At 40.7% G+C, this 16216-nt stretch overlaps 1 protein-coding gene across 3 annotated transcripts; it reads right to left on the reverse strand.

The window, feature by feature from the left end:
• Positions 1–6522: 6522 nt before the first annotated feature.
• Positions 6523–16176, reverse strand: LOC135570471 (proteolipid protein 2-like). Of its 3 annotated transcripts, none has more exons than XM_065016493.1 (5): positions 15865–16176; positions 9418–9573; positions 9126–9224; positions 8851–8960; positions 6523–8711 (listed from the first exon to the last, which is right to left on the reverse strand). In XM_065016493.1, exons 1-5 carry the CDS (start codon positions 15958–15960, stop codon positions 8702–8704), a joined length of 471 nt encoding a protein of 156 aa, XP_064872565.1. In that variant the 5' UTR covers positions 15961–16176; the 3' UTR covers positions 6523–8701. The 3 variants fall into 3 exon arrangements, with proteins under 3 accessions (XP_064872565.1, XP_064872564.1, XP_064872566.1); XM_065016492.1 differs by having other exon boundaries at positions 8864–8960; positions 15865–16174; XM_065016494.1 differs by having other exon boundaries at positions 6523–8773; positions 8864–8960; positions 15865–16173.
• Positions 16177–16216: the final 40 nt, after the last annotated feature.

The following is a 16216-nucleotide window of genomic DNA, read 5'->3' on the forward strand; positions in this document are numbered from 1 at the left end:
GTAGTAGAGTACTTTAAACCCAGCGCTTGTGCACGTGAACGCTTTTCTACTCTCTTACACACACACACACACACACACAGAGATGCATGCTGCGCAAATACATTTGCCATCGCAAATACACACACACGCACACCTATCTGTATACCAATCTGCTCTCATACTCTGGAATACAATTGCTGTAAATACTCAGAATATATTTCAACATGGCTTCGTCGAGCCTTCAAATATACACAGATTCATCCACACTTCTCTATTGATGAAAAACTGGTACAGATGGTACTCCAACTTATTTCCTCATCTCATTTTTATCTACAGCACTAACACAGTCACACCTCCTCCACTTCCTCTCCTTATCAACAGGTTTTAATAATGATTGTAGAGGAGTGTGAGGGGAGAGGATGATACTTTTAGTTAGAAGAACAGGCAGATCTAGCACCAGGCTACATAGCTCTCCCACATCCTTCAACATAGTTACTCTAAATTCACAACGTTTGCCAAATGATCCTCTTGTAAGATTGTAGTCTATTATTCACAGTAACATAGATGATCATCATTTTCCTTGATCTGCAACAAACAAGAACTTCAAGGCCTGGTTAATTAAGATGCTTTGTCTGTTCACACTGATTTGCTGGTTGCAACAAGCATTACCGCACTGTTATTTCTGTTATTGTTGCCAGTGCAGCGCAAAATTTAAACCAATATGTTATGTGTTTAATGTAACTACTTGTAAACCCTTTATAAATCCTTTATAACATACACCTTAATATTAAGTGTTACCAATTTGACTATGGTTTCACTAACAAGAAGTTGAGGTAAAAAAAACAACTAAAAAAACAAGGCAATGAATGGAAAGATGTTGAAGAAAGAGAGAAGGAGAGGCAGGCTTCACACAGTGGCAGATACTATGGTAACGCTATTGGCAACATTGAATCAAATCAAATGTTATTGGTCACATCCACATGGTTAGCAGATGTTAATGCGAGTGTAGCGAAATGCTTGTGCTTCTAGTTCCGACCATGCAGTAATATCTAACAATTTCACAACAACTACCTAATACACACAAGTGTACAGGAATTAATAGGAATATGAGAATATAGGGGGGAGGGGGAACAGGGAGGTTCCCACTGACATGGTAAATGTTGCAGTGCTCTCACATTAATTCACTACCTGTGCGCTGAGAGTCAGGAAGCAAGTTCAGGGAGTGAGTGTTTTAATAAATAAAATGAAACATAATACAAAACAAGAAACACGAACAACGCACAGACATGGAACAGAAACAATGACGCCTGGGGAAGGAACCAAAGGAAGTGATTATATATAGGGAAGGTAATCAGGGAGGTGATGGAGTCCAGGTGAGTGTCATAATGCACTAATGCGCATAACGATGGTGAGGTGTGCACCATAAAGAGCAGCTTGGTGACCTAGAGGCCGGAGACGGAGCACACGTGACAGTACCCCCTCCCAGACGCGCGGCTCCAGCCGCAGGACTTCGACCAAGATGACGATCCCGGGGATCAGGAGCAGACCGGTCACCTCTGCCTAGGTGGAGGAATCTGTTGATCCAGCTGAGGCGTGGGAGCATGACGACCTAGAGAGCATACGTGACAGTACCCCCTCCCCAGCGCATTAGGCTTCATAATTGATGGATAGACAGGAACCGCTAAAAGGTGTTATCAGTGCGTTAGAGGTACATCAAATGGAAAGGAATATTTCAAGTGTTTGTAACACCTGCCATTTGGCGAGACATAGACCCAGTGGCAATGGCAAGACTGAGAATACCCTGTCTGTCTTGTTGAGCTTTGACACAGAGGTTCTACCTGATACGGTCAGGTTACCTTGTATTTGCTATTCTGTGAGGGCTATGTTCCAAACCCGCTGCGGTGCTTTAGTTGCCAAGGATTCGGACATATTACAGCAGTGTGTAGAAGGGAGATCCCATGACGTGAGAAATGTGCAGGAGGGCATAGTCAGAGGGAGTGTACAGTTGGGATAGAGAAAGCACTGTGTGTCAACTGTGGGGGTGCCGATGCAGCTGGGGATCCGAAGTGTCCTGTGAGAGAGAGACAGGTTGAGGTTGCCAGAGTTTAAGTGGGGCCAACAGTTTCCTATGCTGAGGCAATGAAGAGAGCAGAGGAAAGCCTAAGGGTGAGTGAGTTGACTGGGAGCCCCTCAGTGAGTAGGCCTGAAGAGAGACATGATTTTTATTTTTAACCCTTGTTTTACCAGGTGAGTTGACTGAGAACACATTCTTATTTATAGCAACAACCTGGGGAATAGTTACAGGGGAGAGGAGGGGGAGGAATGAGCCAACTGTAAACTGGGGAGGATTAGGTGGCTGTGATGGTATAAGGGCCAGATTGGGAATTTGGCCAGGACCACCAGGGTTAACACCCTACACTTACGATAAGTGCCATGGGATCTTCAGTGACCAGAGTCAGGACACCTGTTTAACATCCCATCCGAAAGACTGCAATCATTGCCCTGGGGCATTGGGATCTTTTTTTAAGACCAGAGGAAAGGGTGCCTCCTACTGGTCTCCAACACCACTTCCATCAGCATCTGGTCTCCCATCCAGGGCCAACCCTGTTTCGCTTCAGAAGCAAGCCAGCAGTGGGATGCAGGGTGTATGCTGCTGGCTATAAATTAGATTTAAATGCTGCTGGCTATGATGAGTTTTAATAAGGTTGGATGTCTTGACATTATGGCCATGGTGATCAACTGCACTGCACTGATGGAGTGGAAATCACAGAAGATAGATGTGGTAGTTGCAGAAGCAGAGAGATATTGGGATGTGAGAGATTTTAGTACCAGTAGATCTACAGGAAGTTTTGAGAGAAGGGGTTCCATCCTCCCAGGCCGACTGCCTGGTGTTGGATTATTTAGGGCCAAAGTAGTGGTGGGTTTTCGGGAATAGTGTAGATGGTGGTGCAAGTTCTGTTTTTCTCATTCAGAATGTGACCAAAATGTGCAATCAGCACTCTGGCCTATGAAAGGCAGCAATAGGCAACACATCTGTCTACTCTGCAAGGAAAGAAACCCGGTGCAGTCATCTAGGTGTAGGGTGCTTACGTGTGCGTCAGTGATTTTCAGACAACTCCAGCAAGTCGACTGTGCGTAAAACTCCAAGAAGAGGTGTGTACAAGTTCGTACTGTATGTAGGACACGATTTATTGGAACACACTTTTACTTTGTCCTGTGAATTCAGATGCCTCATGTATCCATCAACCTATTTTTTTAAAAACCTCTGACTATTTGGAAACAACCAAGCCGCTTGTTCTTGAACCATCGACATGTTCACGCGCGGATCTAAAAAGCGACGGTCGAATCGCTCGGTAAGTAGATCCGCCAGAACTACAGTATGTTGTGACATTGTTTTGTGTTTTTTTAGAGTCCAGGGTATCTTGTTATCTGGAAAGTACTTGCATCGTTTAGAATTCCTTTATTGACAATGAATAGCGTTCATAAAGGTTATCGAGTAGGCTGCAAGTAAATATATAACTTTAGGCTACCTTCCCTATGCCTTAGTTGAAACTCAAGCTACTATATTTGCAGATGATACTACAATTTATGCAGCAAGACAATCGGTTAAACGGGTACAGCAGGCTTTACCTGGAGATTTGGAGAATATCAGGGAGTGAGATTTCCAAAACAAACTGGTTTTAAACACCAAGAAAGACCAACATAACTTTGGTTGTTCAACTAGGAAAAGGCCAAAACAGCATGGGATACAATAAAGTATGGGAGGAGTACAAATTGAAGAAGTGGCAGAAACCAAACTATTGGGAGTGCAACTAGACAACTGCTTATCATGGTTGTCTCAAATAACTAATCTATGTAAAAACAAAAAAAACAGCATGCATAATCAGAAGGATAGCTAAATATTTACCAGGAAAAATTCTTCAGCAAATAACACAAGCATTAATTGAGAGTCAGGTGAACTACTGTTCGGTGGGTCTGGGGAAATGCATCATCAAGTGAAGTTAGGAGGCTGCAGAATTCACAGAATAAAGCAGCAAGGATTGTTTTAAGGTGGCGATATGGTTCTTCTGTTGCAGTCATGCGCAGTGTTCTTGGTTGGTCATCAATCGACAAGATAATTGAAAAAAACATGCATGTAAATGTTCTTAAATAAATAAAGACGACATTGTCTTTGTGCAATAAGTGTCCGTACACGCAAACACACACACCAGAGCTCCCTACGTGTAAGTGTGTGGCCTGGGGTCGTGGAGGGGGGGGCTATACTTCGAAGTTGTCTAACCCTAACCTGTGCAGGTAAATGCCATCGAAGAAGTGACCTTACGCCCCTCCCACGCAACCACGATTCAACTCGAGTCATAAAACAAAGAACGGCATTTCTGTAAACTAAATCAAGGGAAGCAAAGCAACTTTTCAAATGATAACATACAAAAACGCAAAGAGCATAGAGAGGTCTATAATCAAGCCAATAACAAACAGTAAAACAAATACATAGCCTAATCAATGTTGGCTGAACAAAATAGCCTAAAGTTATATATTTACTTGCAGCCTACTCGATAACCTTTATGAACGCTATTCATTGTCAATGTATTCTAAACGATGCAAGTACTTTCCAGATGACAAGATACCCTGGACTCTAAAAAACCACAAAACAATGTCACAACATACTGTAGTTCTGGAGGTTTAAAAAAAAAATAGGTTGATGGATACATGAGGCATCTGAATTCACAGGACAAAGTAAAAATATGTTCCAATAAATCGTGTCATACATACAGTACGAACTTGTACAAACCTCTTCTTGGAGTTTTACGCACAGTCGACTTGCTGGAGTTGTCTGAAAATCACTGACGCACACGTAAGCACCCTACACCTAGATGACTGAACCGGGTTTCAATGTCTATTGACCGCACTCATTGAGTGGAAGCCCACTGCGCTGTACGATAGTTTTACCTACGCTACACCCTTCCTTCTGCCACTCTTGTCCCGGGCCCAGACAGTGCGCTCCTCAAATTGAGGTTCATCATTGTCCATTTGTTACCATGTTCTTCTTCGTGTGCTTTCCTGGCAGACTAGAGGATGTGTTGCCTATTGCAGCCTTTTACAGGTCGGAGTGCGGATTGCACATACTGGTCACCGCAATTAAAAGCCATAATGGGAAAAACTGAAATTTCATCACCATCTAACCCTGCACATATACACTATCCCCAGAAACCCACCACTCCATCCCACTACTTTGGCCCTAAATAATCCAACACCAGGCAGCCGGCCTGGGAGGATGGAACCCCTTCTCTCAAAACGTCTTGTTTATCTTCTGATTAAAATCGTTCATCACCAAATATGTCTCTGCTGCTGCAGCTACCACATACATTTTCTGTGATTTCCACTCCATCAGTGCAGTTGATCACTCACTGGGGTGCTCAGAGTCAACTCACTCACCCTTAGGCTTTCCTCTGCTCTCGCATTGCCTCAGCATAGGAAACTGTTGGCCCCACTTAAACTCTGGCAACCTCAACCTGTCTCTCTCTCACAGGACACTTCGGATCCCCAGCTGCATCGGCACCCCCACAGTTGACACACAGTGCTTTCTCTATCCCAACTGTACACTCCCTCTGACTATGCCCTCCTGCACATTTCTCACATCATGGGATCTCCCTTCTACACACTGCTGTAACATGTCAGAATCCTTGGAACCTAAAGCACTGGAGAATAGGCCCTCACAGAATAGCAAATACAAGGTGACCTGACCCTATCAGGTAGTTTCCCAAAAGGCTAAGTTCATTTTCGAACAATAGGGATCCTATTGGATCTATATGGTTCCAATGATGAACTTAGCCTTAAAATGCTTTTGGGAAACTGGGCCCTGTTCTGTTTGTCAACATTCAAATCGGCCAAGAATACCAAAACTCTTCCCAATGTCGGCCTTATGTAATCCTCAAAAAGGTCTGTGGTTTTGAATCCCATTTGGTCTATCACCTGCATTCAGGTACACTGGTGTCACAACTGGTGGCACAGACTCCAAAACAATTCCTACATGTTCACAGCTTGAGGAAGCCTTTTGAATGACAATTTGGAGTTGTGACTGCAATTATATTTTTGTGAACATAGAGGAAAATCTATCTGGCTGCTCCGACTAGACTGTAGATGGGGGATGGGCAATTTCAAAGAACGGAACTCAGTCAGGGTCTCAACTTCATGTTGAGAGTTAGAATAGTAGAATACACAAGGTGCAATATCAAAATGTGGTTGTGCATCAGCAATTTCTCTCGTTATGTCAGTCAATTTGCCCATGCCAGCAAAACATTTTTAGATTGGTACATTTGTAAACTTCTCAAATTACCGACCAGTCAGATATCATATTCAAAAATGAAAACATTTTTAGAATTGCAGGAAATTAGCTGTACATCTGCTAATTTTACTGAGGGGGTTCAGATCAACCAAAGACTCATAGTGAAAGGGTGTTTTGTTGACCTAGTTCCCTGAAAATGAAACAAAATATGTTATCTAGGTCAAGTGAAATTCTAAACAAACATTAGTAATTATTCGTAGTATTTTGCAGCATTCGATTTTTATTGCATTTAGTCCTGTGTGAGAACAAATACAAAAGTACAGAATGAGCCCTGGTCAAGTTCCAATTAGAGTGCAGCTGCTTCCATCTAGTGGTAGTTTAAGAGAGAGCACTCAGATCCTTGAACTTGTGAGTGTCACAAACCAGTATACACAGTCATTAGAAAGTACTATGTATATAACAACAATGAGATTATACAATGTGCAGACACAGTTATTAGAGAGGTTCCTAATTGTATAATAACTTGCTTTTATTGCGCAAAGCATTGTGTATATGCCTCAATATTTGAAACACACACAAAAGTATGAATAAAAAACCTGTTCGATATAAAACATTAAGGCCAAATTCTTCCTTGAGAAATGTACTTTATATTTGAGATAACATTCACAAAAGATATTACAATAACATAGGCATCCTGAAATGCAACCACACAAGTGATCAAATGCCCTTCTTTGCTAATTAATTTCATTAATTGCTCATTCTAAAATCAGTTGTTTTTCTACAAGTCTATAATAAAAATATTAATGTTTACTACTATAACTGCATACAAACTGTCTAAATACTTTAACAAGGGGGCACTAACTGAGGTAACATTTATCTTGTACAACATTAAATCTCATTAAAATATCTTATCTATCATTGGTTAAAAAAACACAAAGAAAAACTGGTAAGCAACACACTTGAACTGAATTAGATTATTTCAAAACCAGGATAATGAAAACATGTTGTCCCATTATTTTCCTATGGCAAGAGTACTCATGAGAAGTTATTTGGTGGCAAATGAACATCAAACCTTACTATGAGTGCAGGGTTAATTGTGGCCAGTAGGCCTTACAGTGCTAGGTAAGTAGAAAAAAAGAGGCAAAACAACAACCAATGCAACTAAGGCACTACAAATGTTTCCAGCACAGGAGGCTGCTGAGGGGAGGACGGCTCATAATAATCGCTGTAACAGAGTGAATGGAATGGTAACGAACACATGGAAACCATGTGTTTGAGTTTAATACCAATCCATTTATTCTGTGCCAGCCAGTACTAAGAGCCCGTCCTCCCCAATTAAGGTGAATTGACAATGGGCTAGATTCTATAGCAGATACGTACTAGCAGACACCCGCATAGCGGTGTTTTGGTGTGTCGGAGATGGAACTGCGTTAGAGCTGTCAAATCCACAAGCGGCTCCTTGTGTTAGTTTATCTCGGACCATGCTATTGGATGCAATGAAACCGACAAATCCCATGCAGCCACTTTACAAGTTCAAACACTGCTTGATGTTTCCATTGTCTATATCTCGATTTGACTGATAGGCTACAAATCCCCACCATCCAAATGAACATGAAAACATGCATTGACCTACACTTTCTATCGCCGTTTTGAACTTCTAACTCAGTAGGATTAATAAGGAAGGAAGTGGTTTGTGACACACAAGAGCAGCCTCTCACCTATTTGTCAGCTCATACTGCAGTGACACCTCCAACATATGTCAAAACATCCGCTATGCCGGTTAACACTCGATCTGATTAAACCAAGGCCTAAGCGCAAGCAAAATTTGGCTTAATTCAACCAGCACATTTTTAATATATTACAGTCGGTTATGGAGAGGGCTATGACGCTGAGGTGAAATTGTGACGACAAAGAGAGAGAGAATGCCATTTGTACCAAAACTATTGATGTTACATTATGATGTTATCTTCATCTGAGCACCTCTATAAATGTAATGCTACAATCTAATTTCTAATACAAACCAATACTTTAGCAGTGGATGTAACTCAACACAGACATCTGTTTTACACAATAGTTCATTAGATCAGAAAATAAACGATGTCCTAGTGTGAACTTTCCAGAGCTTTCCACCTCCTTATGCTGCATAATATTGACATATTTCCCTTTTTCACCAGACTAAAGATTGAACAATGGGACGGTAGAATTGTACACCGAGACTGGAACAGCGGTTGTCAAGGGAATCCCTCCTGGAATTTACATGGTTCTTTTGAACATAATGATCTCAGTGCAGTATAACATTATCCTCTCTGTGTCAGCCATAGATAGTACAGTAGATGTTTCTCTCTTCTGACCCTAACATTGGTTCATTTCTGCTATTAATCTCTTCATTTGAGAATCAAACTTCATTCCAATCTGCTGCACTTCTTTCTCTCTTCATTGTCATCTCGTCCTGCACAAATGTAATTTTCTTTCAATGACTAAGATGGGGTTTATATTCGAGGGCTTAAACATCTGTAAACAAAGCAGGGACCAAAACAAAGAAAATGTCAAATTCCAAACTGTAGTTCCCAGCAAAGCTGCAGCCTTACCCAAAATACCCACCAGTGGGCGCTGCTGTATCCTGCCTGTTGCTCTTGATGACAAGGATGATGGTGTAGACGTCATAGGCAAACAGGATCCCAGCCAGCAGGCCAAACACCTAAGGGAATGGAATAACGTTTAATCTAAACATAATCGAACCACCAAGTTCTACTTTCAGTGATGAATTGGGCTGAAGGATTTGAGAGCTGAAGAAGTAAGTCATTTGAGATGCTTTCATTTGTATCTGTTAAAAAATCTCAGCCTGGTTAGACATTTGACTCACCCCTCCGGCAATAAGGGCATCTTTCCTTGTTCCACGAATCACACAGATTAGAGAGGTGATGGTGTACAGGGCTGCACCAATAGCAGCACGGAAAAAATCCTGGTAGGAGACCAACATTAGTGAATGATTGTCCTTCTAAAGGCACTTGGAAAGTCCTTGTGTTACTGTTAGTTTTGATTTGAATGCATCTTTAATTTGTGTCTGTGTGCTTCTCGTTCTCCCTGTGTCTCTCTGTATTTGTGTGCGTGTGTGTGTGTGTGTGTGTGTGTGTGTAAACATACACTGTACTCACACTCCAGACCCAGTTGACCCCCTGAATGGACTTGTCCATTTCCATCATGAAGACGACAAAGAAGATGATGGCGGACACCATCTCACAGATGGGCACCACAGAATATCCTCCATTAAATGACGCAGCATAGCAGATTATGATGATTAAACTGATGAGCTGAAAGAAAAAGGACAGAAAATTAATATTGGGGAGAGAGAGAGAGGAAGAAGACGGAAAAAGCAGCCTGCGTAGAAATATTTGAAATATTTGACACAATAAACCCACTCACAGTCTATGTGGGGTTAAAGACCCTGTGGTGACGCAAACAGCAAAACCTGTCCCAAATCACACGAAACAACAACATAGAAAAAAGGGTTTCAAAAGGGTTCTACGGCTGTCCTCCAAAGGAGAACCCTTTTTCTTTCCAAGTAGAACCCTTTTGGGTTCCACGTAGAACCCTCTGTGGAAAGGGTTCTACATGGAACCCAAAAAGGGTTCTACATGGAACCAAAATAGGTTCTTCAAAGGGTTCTGCAATGGGGACAGAACCCTTTTTGATTCTTGTGTAGGCATTTATGCCAATCAATTTAGTAGTTAGTAAACTGCCACATCCATTTGTGACACCTCACTGTTACACCACAGGATAAACAACTCTGAAATACCCAGTTAAGAGCAGTTCTTCTTACGCTAAACTATGAGGAAATGACAAACATTTCATCAATGATTACAGCCATTAACAAACTAGAAGCAGTAGCAGAGTGGCAATCCATATCACAGAGAAATGAAAACACACGCGCTCACACAAAGAAATGCCAGGGGGAAAAACCTGCTGGAACTAGCTTCTGTGAACATTATGAGATGCAAAAGACCAGTGTCTACTTCATTTATAATAATAGGTACTGTTATAAATGCAGAACTACTGCAATGACTTTGTTACACAGCTTGCATGGAAGCAATTTCTCCCTGGGTGTGTTTCACTTTGACTTCCGGCAGTAGCTATCACAAAGACATGTTCAAGACCAATCATGTCAGATTCGAAGGATGGAGTGGAGTTAGTCTCAAATGTCAACTCAAAGCTACTTTGTAGAGGTGGAAAAACACGTTTAGCATGTGTGATCTGAAGCATGCAGAGTATGGTTGTCAATTATCCACCACTGAGTCTAAGATCATGGATGAACGCATGTTTCGGAGTATGACACCGATAGCCATGTACCATAGCATCAGAGAGAGGCCAATTCTTTACTGTACATGGGGTTACTATGAAAACACTGGGCCAGGAAATGATATGAAATGAGTATTTCCTAACTGACTAAGCCTGGCAGGAGTTGTCCTCCTGTTTATCTCTCATCACATGATCATCCTCTCTAAGCTCTATGTAAACTATAGCATGTAAACTATTTGAAACACCCACTATCTCTCGTCCCGTGACCTTCATACTTTCTCCTAGGCTGTTGTGATCTTCCACAGGGGATCATCCACCTGACCTGCGAGATGTGAAATAATCCTGGAATGTTAAACCAGGCCATGTAGCGTTGCAAGCTAAGCGATTCCTGCATTCCCTGTCCCTGGCTGCAGGAACCTCACGTAATCATCTGAAATTTCCATTACCTCTGCAAAGCACTCACTCTTAACGTGTTGCAAAACACTGACTACTCTACAACTCTAGAACTAGAACACGCTAGAATTTAATTTCATTCTGTTATTTTCCATTCAATGAGAAAACTCAGCCTGTGAGTTCCCACCTCCTTTAGAACAGAACACCTGTTAAACACATTACTGTTTATCTTTAGAAATGGAGAGATTAGTCAGTGCTGATTTTTTAGGACAATGACAACCCGTAGACCATCAGAATTCATGCAACACCTCCACCAGAGTAGTGGGATGGATCTCTCCACTAAACTTACATGGGTAACAAAACCGCCAGAGGACACCCACGAACCTACAATACACCTCAAGGATGTAGAGCACATAAAAAGGGGTCTACTGTGTGCAGGATGTTTGAAACTATAAAAACACCACAGAGAAGCCTTAAGACCTGATTCTTAATGATTTTCAGATATGTCTATTCCTGGAGTGCCTTTACATACAGTACCAGTCAAAAGTTTGGACACACCTACTCACTCAAGGGTTTTTCTTTATTTGTACTATTGTCTACATTGTAGAATAATAGTGAATACATCACAACTATGAAACCACACATATGAAATCATGTAGTAACCAAAAAATGGTGAAACAAATAACAAAATATATTTGATTCTTCAATGTAGCTACCCTTTGCCTTGATGACAGCTTTGCACATTCTTGAAATTCTCTCAACCAGCTTCACCTGGAAAGCTTTTCCAACATTCTTAAAGGAGTTCCCACATATGCTGAGCACTTGCTGGCTGCTTTTCCAACTCATCCCAAACCATCTCAACTGGATTGAGGTAGGGTGAGTGCGGAGGCCTGGTCAAATGATGCAGCACTCCATCACTCTCCTTCTTGGTAAAATAGCCCTTACAAAGCCTGGGGGTGTGTTGGGTCATTGTCCTGTTGAGAAATAAATGATAGTCCCACTAAGCCCAAACCAGATGGGATGGCGTATCGCTGCAGAATGCTGTGGTAGCCATGCTGGTGAAGTGTGCCTTGAATTTTAAATAAATCAGTGACAGTGTCACCAGCAAAGCACTCCCACACCATAACACCTCATCCTCCATGCTTCACAGTGGGAACTACACATGCAGAGATCACCCGTTCACCTACTCTGCCTCTCACAAAGACATGGCGGTTGGAACCAAAAATCTCAAATTTGGACTCATCAGACCAAAGGACAGATTTCCACCAATCTATTGCCCATTATTCGTGTTTCTTGGTCCAAGCAAGTCTCTTCCTATTATTGGTATCCTTAAGTAGTGGTTCCTTTCCAGCAATTTGACCATGGCCTAATTCACACAGTCTCCTCTGAACAATTGATGTTGAGATGTGTTTGTTACTTGAACTCTGAAGCATTTACTTGGTCTGATATTTCGGAGGCTGGTTAACGCTAATGAAGGTAACCTCTGCAGCAGAGGTAACTCTGGGTCTTCCTTTCCTGTGGCAGTCCTCATGAGAGCCAGTTTCGTCATAGCGCTTGATGGTTTTTGCTACTGCACTTCAAGAACTTTCAAAGTTCTTAAAATGTTCCATACTGACTGACTTTCACGTCTTAAAGTAATGATGGACTGTCATTTCTCTTTGATTATTTGAGCTGTTCTTACCATAAAATGGACTTGGTATTTTACCAAATAGGGCTATCTTCTGTATACCAACTAGGGTTGGAAAGGGTCGGAAACTTTCCGGTAAATTTCTGGAAATTTTCCATGGGAAGTTAAGCCCGGGAAATTGGGGAATTTTGCTTAAATTCATCAAAAAAGTTAGCTTATAACAGTGAACCTTTTTTTGTGGGATACACATAAGGCAATTCTAGGTCTTGTAGCATATTTTGGTTCAACTATCCCCAATTCATTGGAATTGCAACCCTCTGCATGCACAGCGCATTCTTCCATCACATGTGCAGTGCACTCTTCCATCACATGTACAGCTGATTCTCAAGATCTTGCACACTAATGAGATGCTAATAAGCCCACACCACCACACTGTCTGAGCCAAGGACTACAGGCTTTCTGGTAAGTTTTGATTACAATACTAGGTGGGGTGAATATATTTTATATGACATACATTAATTTTTGTAAACTAGTAAATAGCCTACAGCAAAGTGTGTTTAAATCATTTCTAACTCGTTAACAATTTCCGCTCGTTTGTTTTTGCTACCACGTGGGGTTTAGCCTGCTAACTGAGAAGTGTTAATTCACCTGTTTCCATACATTTTTTATTTTAAAACATTTATCTTTTAAAACATTTATCTTACAAAGGAGTTGTTTAATCTAACTGCTTAATTATTTATCTGTACATGGAATTGTTTTTTTCTTACTATTTCTTTTCTGATCTATACAGAAAAATGCCACGGGCACTATCTGATGTCTGGAGACATTTCACTGCTGCTAATGTAGAAGGAAAAGCTGTGTACATTTGCAAATACTGTGCCAAATCATATGTGAAGAATGCAAGAATCATCTGGCCAAGTGCATAAAGTTCCCTCAGCGTTCACAATAAGCAACCTCTGACAAAAGTCCCTCTACTTCTATTCGAGGTGAAAATGATGAATCAGTCACCTTATCGATAGAAACAGCTCATGGTCCTCCTGGAATCAGAAGTGTTTTTGACTCAATGGAGGAACGTAGTCAGAGAAATGCTGATGAATATCTTTCTCGAGCTATGTATGCAACTGGTTCACCTCTGATGCAAACATGCAATGTGTATTGGAAGAGATAATTTGCCAGAATTGTACAGAATTATGACATAACATTGATATACCCTGCATGGCTCATTGCGAACTGTGTGAAGACCATTTTTTCCTAACAAAGACCGTAATTAATTTGCCAGAATTGTATATAATTATGACATAACATTGAAGGTTGTGCAATGTAACAGCAATATTTAGACTTAGGGATGCCACCCATTAAATAAAATACGGAACGGTTCTGTATATCACTGAAATAATAAACGTTTTGTTTTCGAAATTATCGTTTCCGGATTTGACCATATTAATGACCTACGACGTGTATTTCTGTGTGTTATGTTATAATTAAGTCTATGATTTGATATTTGATAGAGCAGTCTGACTGAGCGGTGGTAGGCAGCAGCAGGCTCGTAAGCATTAATTCAAACAGCACTTTCTTGCAATTACCAGCAGCTCTTCGCTGTGCTTCAAGCATTGAGCTGTTTATCACTTCAAGCCTATCAACTCCTGAGAATAGGCTGGTGTAACCGATGTGAAATGGCTAGCTATTTAGCGGGGTGCGCACTAATAGCATTTCAATCGGTGACGTCACTCGCTCTGAGACCTTGAAGTAGTTGTTCCCCTTGCTCTGCAAGGGCCGCAGCTTTTTGTGGAGCGAAAATAGGGTGGCTACGGAGACTTGATTACACACAGGTGGATTGTATTTATCATCATTAGTCATTTAGGTCAACATTGGATCATTCAGAGATCCTCACTTTACTTCTGGAGAGAGTTTTCTGCACTGAAAGTAAAGGGGCTGAATAATTTTGCACGCCCAATTTTTCAGTTTTTGATTTGTTAAAAAAGTTTGAAATATCCAATAAATGTCGTTCCACTTCATGATTGTGTCCCACTTGTTGTTGATTCTTCACACAAAAAAATACAGTTTTATATCTTTATGTTTGAAGCCTGAAATGTGGCAAAAGGTCGCAAAGTTCAAGGGGGCCAAATACTTTCGCAAGGCACTGTATACTTTTACACTGGCAATACTATAGTACCTATAAGAACATCCAATAGTCAAAGGTATATGAAATACAAATGGTATAGAGAGAAATAGTCCTATAATTCCTACAACCTAAAACTTCTTACCTGGGAATATTGAAGACTCATGTTAAAAGGAACCACCAGCTTTCATATGTTCTCATGTTCTGAGCAAGAAACTTAAACGTTAGCATGGCACATGTTGCACTTTTACTTTCTTCTCCAACACTTTGTTTTTGCATTATTTAAACCAAATTAAACATGTTTCATTATTTATTTGAGGCTAAATTGATTTTTATTGATGTATTATATTAAGTTAGAATAAAAGTGTTCATTCAGTATTGTTGTAATTGTCATTATTACAAATAAATAAATAAAAATAGTCCGATTACATCGGTATCTGCTTTTTTGGTCCTCCAATAAATCGGTATCGGTGTTGAAAAATCATAATCGGTCGAACTCTAGTTTCCACCTCTGAATATTCCCCAAAATATGCAACCCTAATACGAACCCTACATTGTCACAACACAACTGATTGGCTCAAACACATTAAGAAGGAAAGAAATTCCACAAATGTACATTTAAAAAGGCACACCTGTTAATTGACACGCATTCAATTTGACTATCTCATAAAGCTGGTTGAGAAAATGCCAAGAGTGTGCAAAGCTGTCATCAATGCAAAGGGTGGCTACATTGAAGAATCTCAAATATAAAATATACTTTGATTTATTAAAAGTGACCGTTGGAAGCTCTTTGGCTAACCCTTGGCCTGACCCCCAACCCCAAGAGCACATAGTTCTCATTCCAGGTCCAGTTCCTCGAAGTCCACACAACTGTCTCAAAGATTTAAAATGGACCAATTTGTTATCATACTATGAACAAATCAATGGTATAGCATCATGGAAATACTCATAGATCTGTATATGTTGCAGAAATAGTGTAGTAAAGTAACAACACAAAGTAGTATGTCATTATATTGGTCTATTCTAGGGAATGATATTATATTTCTACAACAGACCTTCCATTCATAGTTTGGCTACTACTATTGCAGTAAATTTAGGCAAATTTACAGCGCTAGTCTACTCTTTGTGTGAGTGTCTGCCTATAACAGTGACAGGGAACAAACTTACTATTTCTGCAGCGAGAATTGTTCCTTTTCGAGTCGTCACGTAACACGTCAACTTTTCCAAGCAGCCCGCAGCGACAACGGTCTCAGTATCAGCCATAACTAACTTTAATGTAGAGTTTACCAACTAATTTTAAGGGCTGTCTTTCCCTTTGCAAGGTTGCAAAACTCAATGAAGACACAACTTTGCAGCTAAGTTACATTTAGTAGAAAAAGTGGACTGATGTTGTCTCCTAACTGCAGGTTAACATTTTGTTTTTCTTCTCTCCAAGTTGGGACTACTTCGAATGAGTGAGTACTTTCAACTACATGGACATAGCGAAACTAAAAAACGAAATAGGAAAGTGCACTTTTAA

This window comes from Oncorhynchus nerka, unplaced genomic scaffold (assembly GCF_034236695.1).
Source record: "Oncorhynchus nerka isolate Pitt River unplaced genomic scaffold, Oner_Uvic_2.0 unplaced_scaffold_19___fragment_2___debris, whole genome shotgun sequence".
In the NCBI taxonomy this organism is placed as follows: Eukaryota; Metazoa; Chordata; class Actinopteri; order Salmoniformes; family Salmonidae; genus Oncorhynchus; species Oncorhynchus nerka.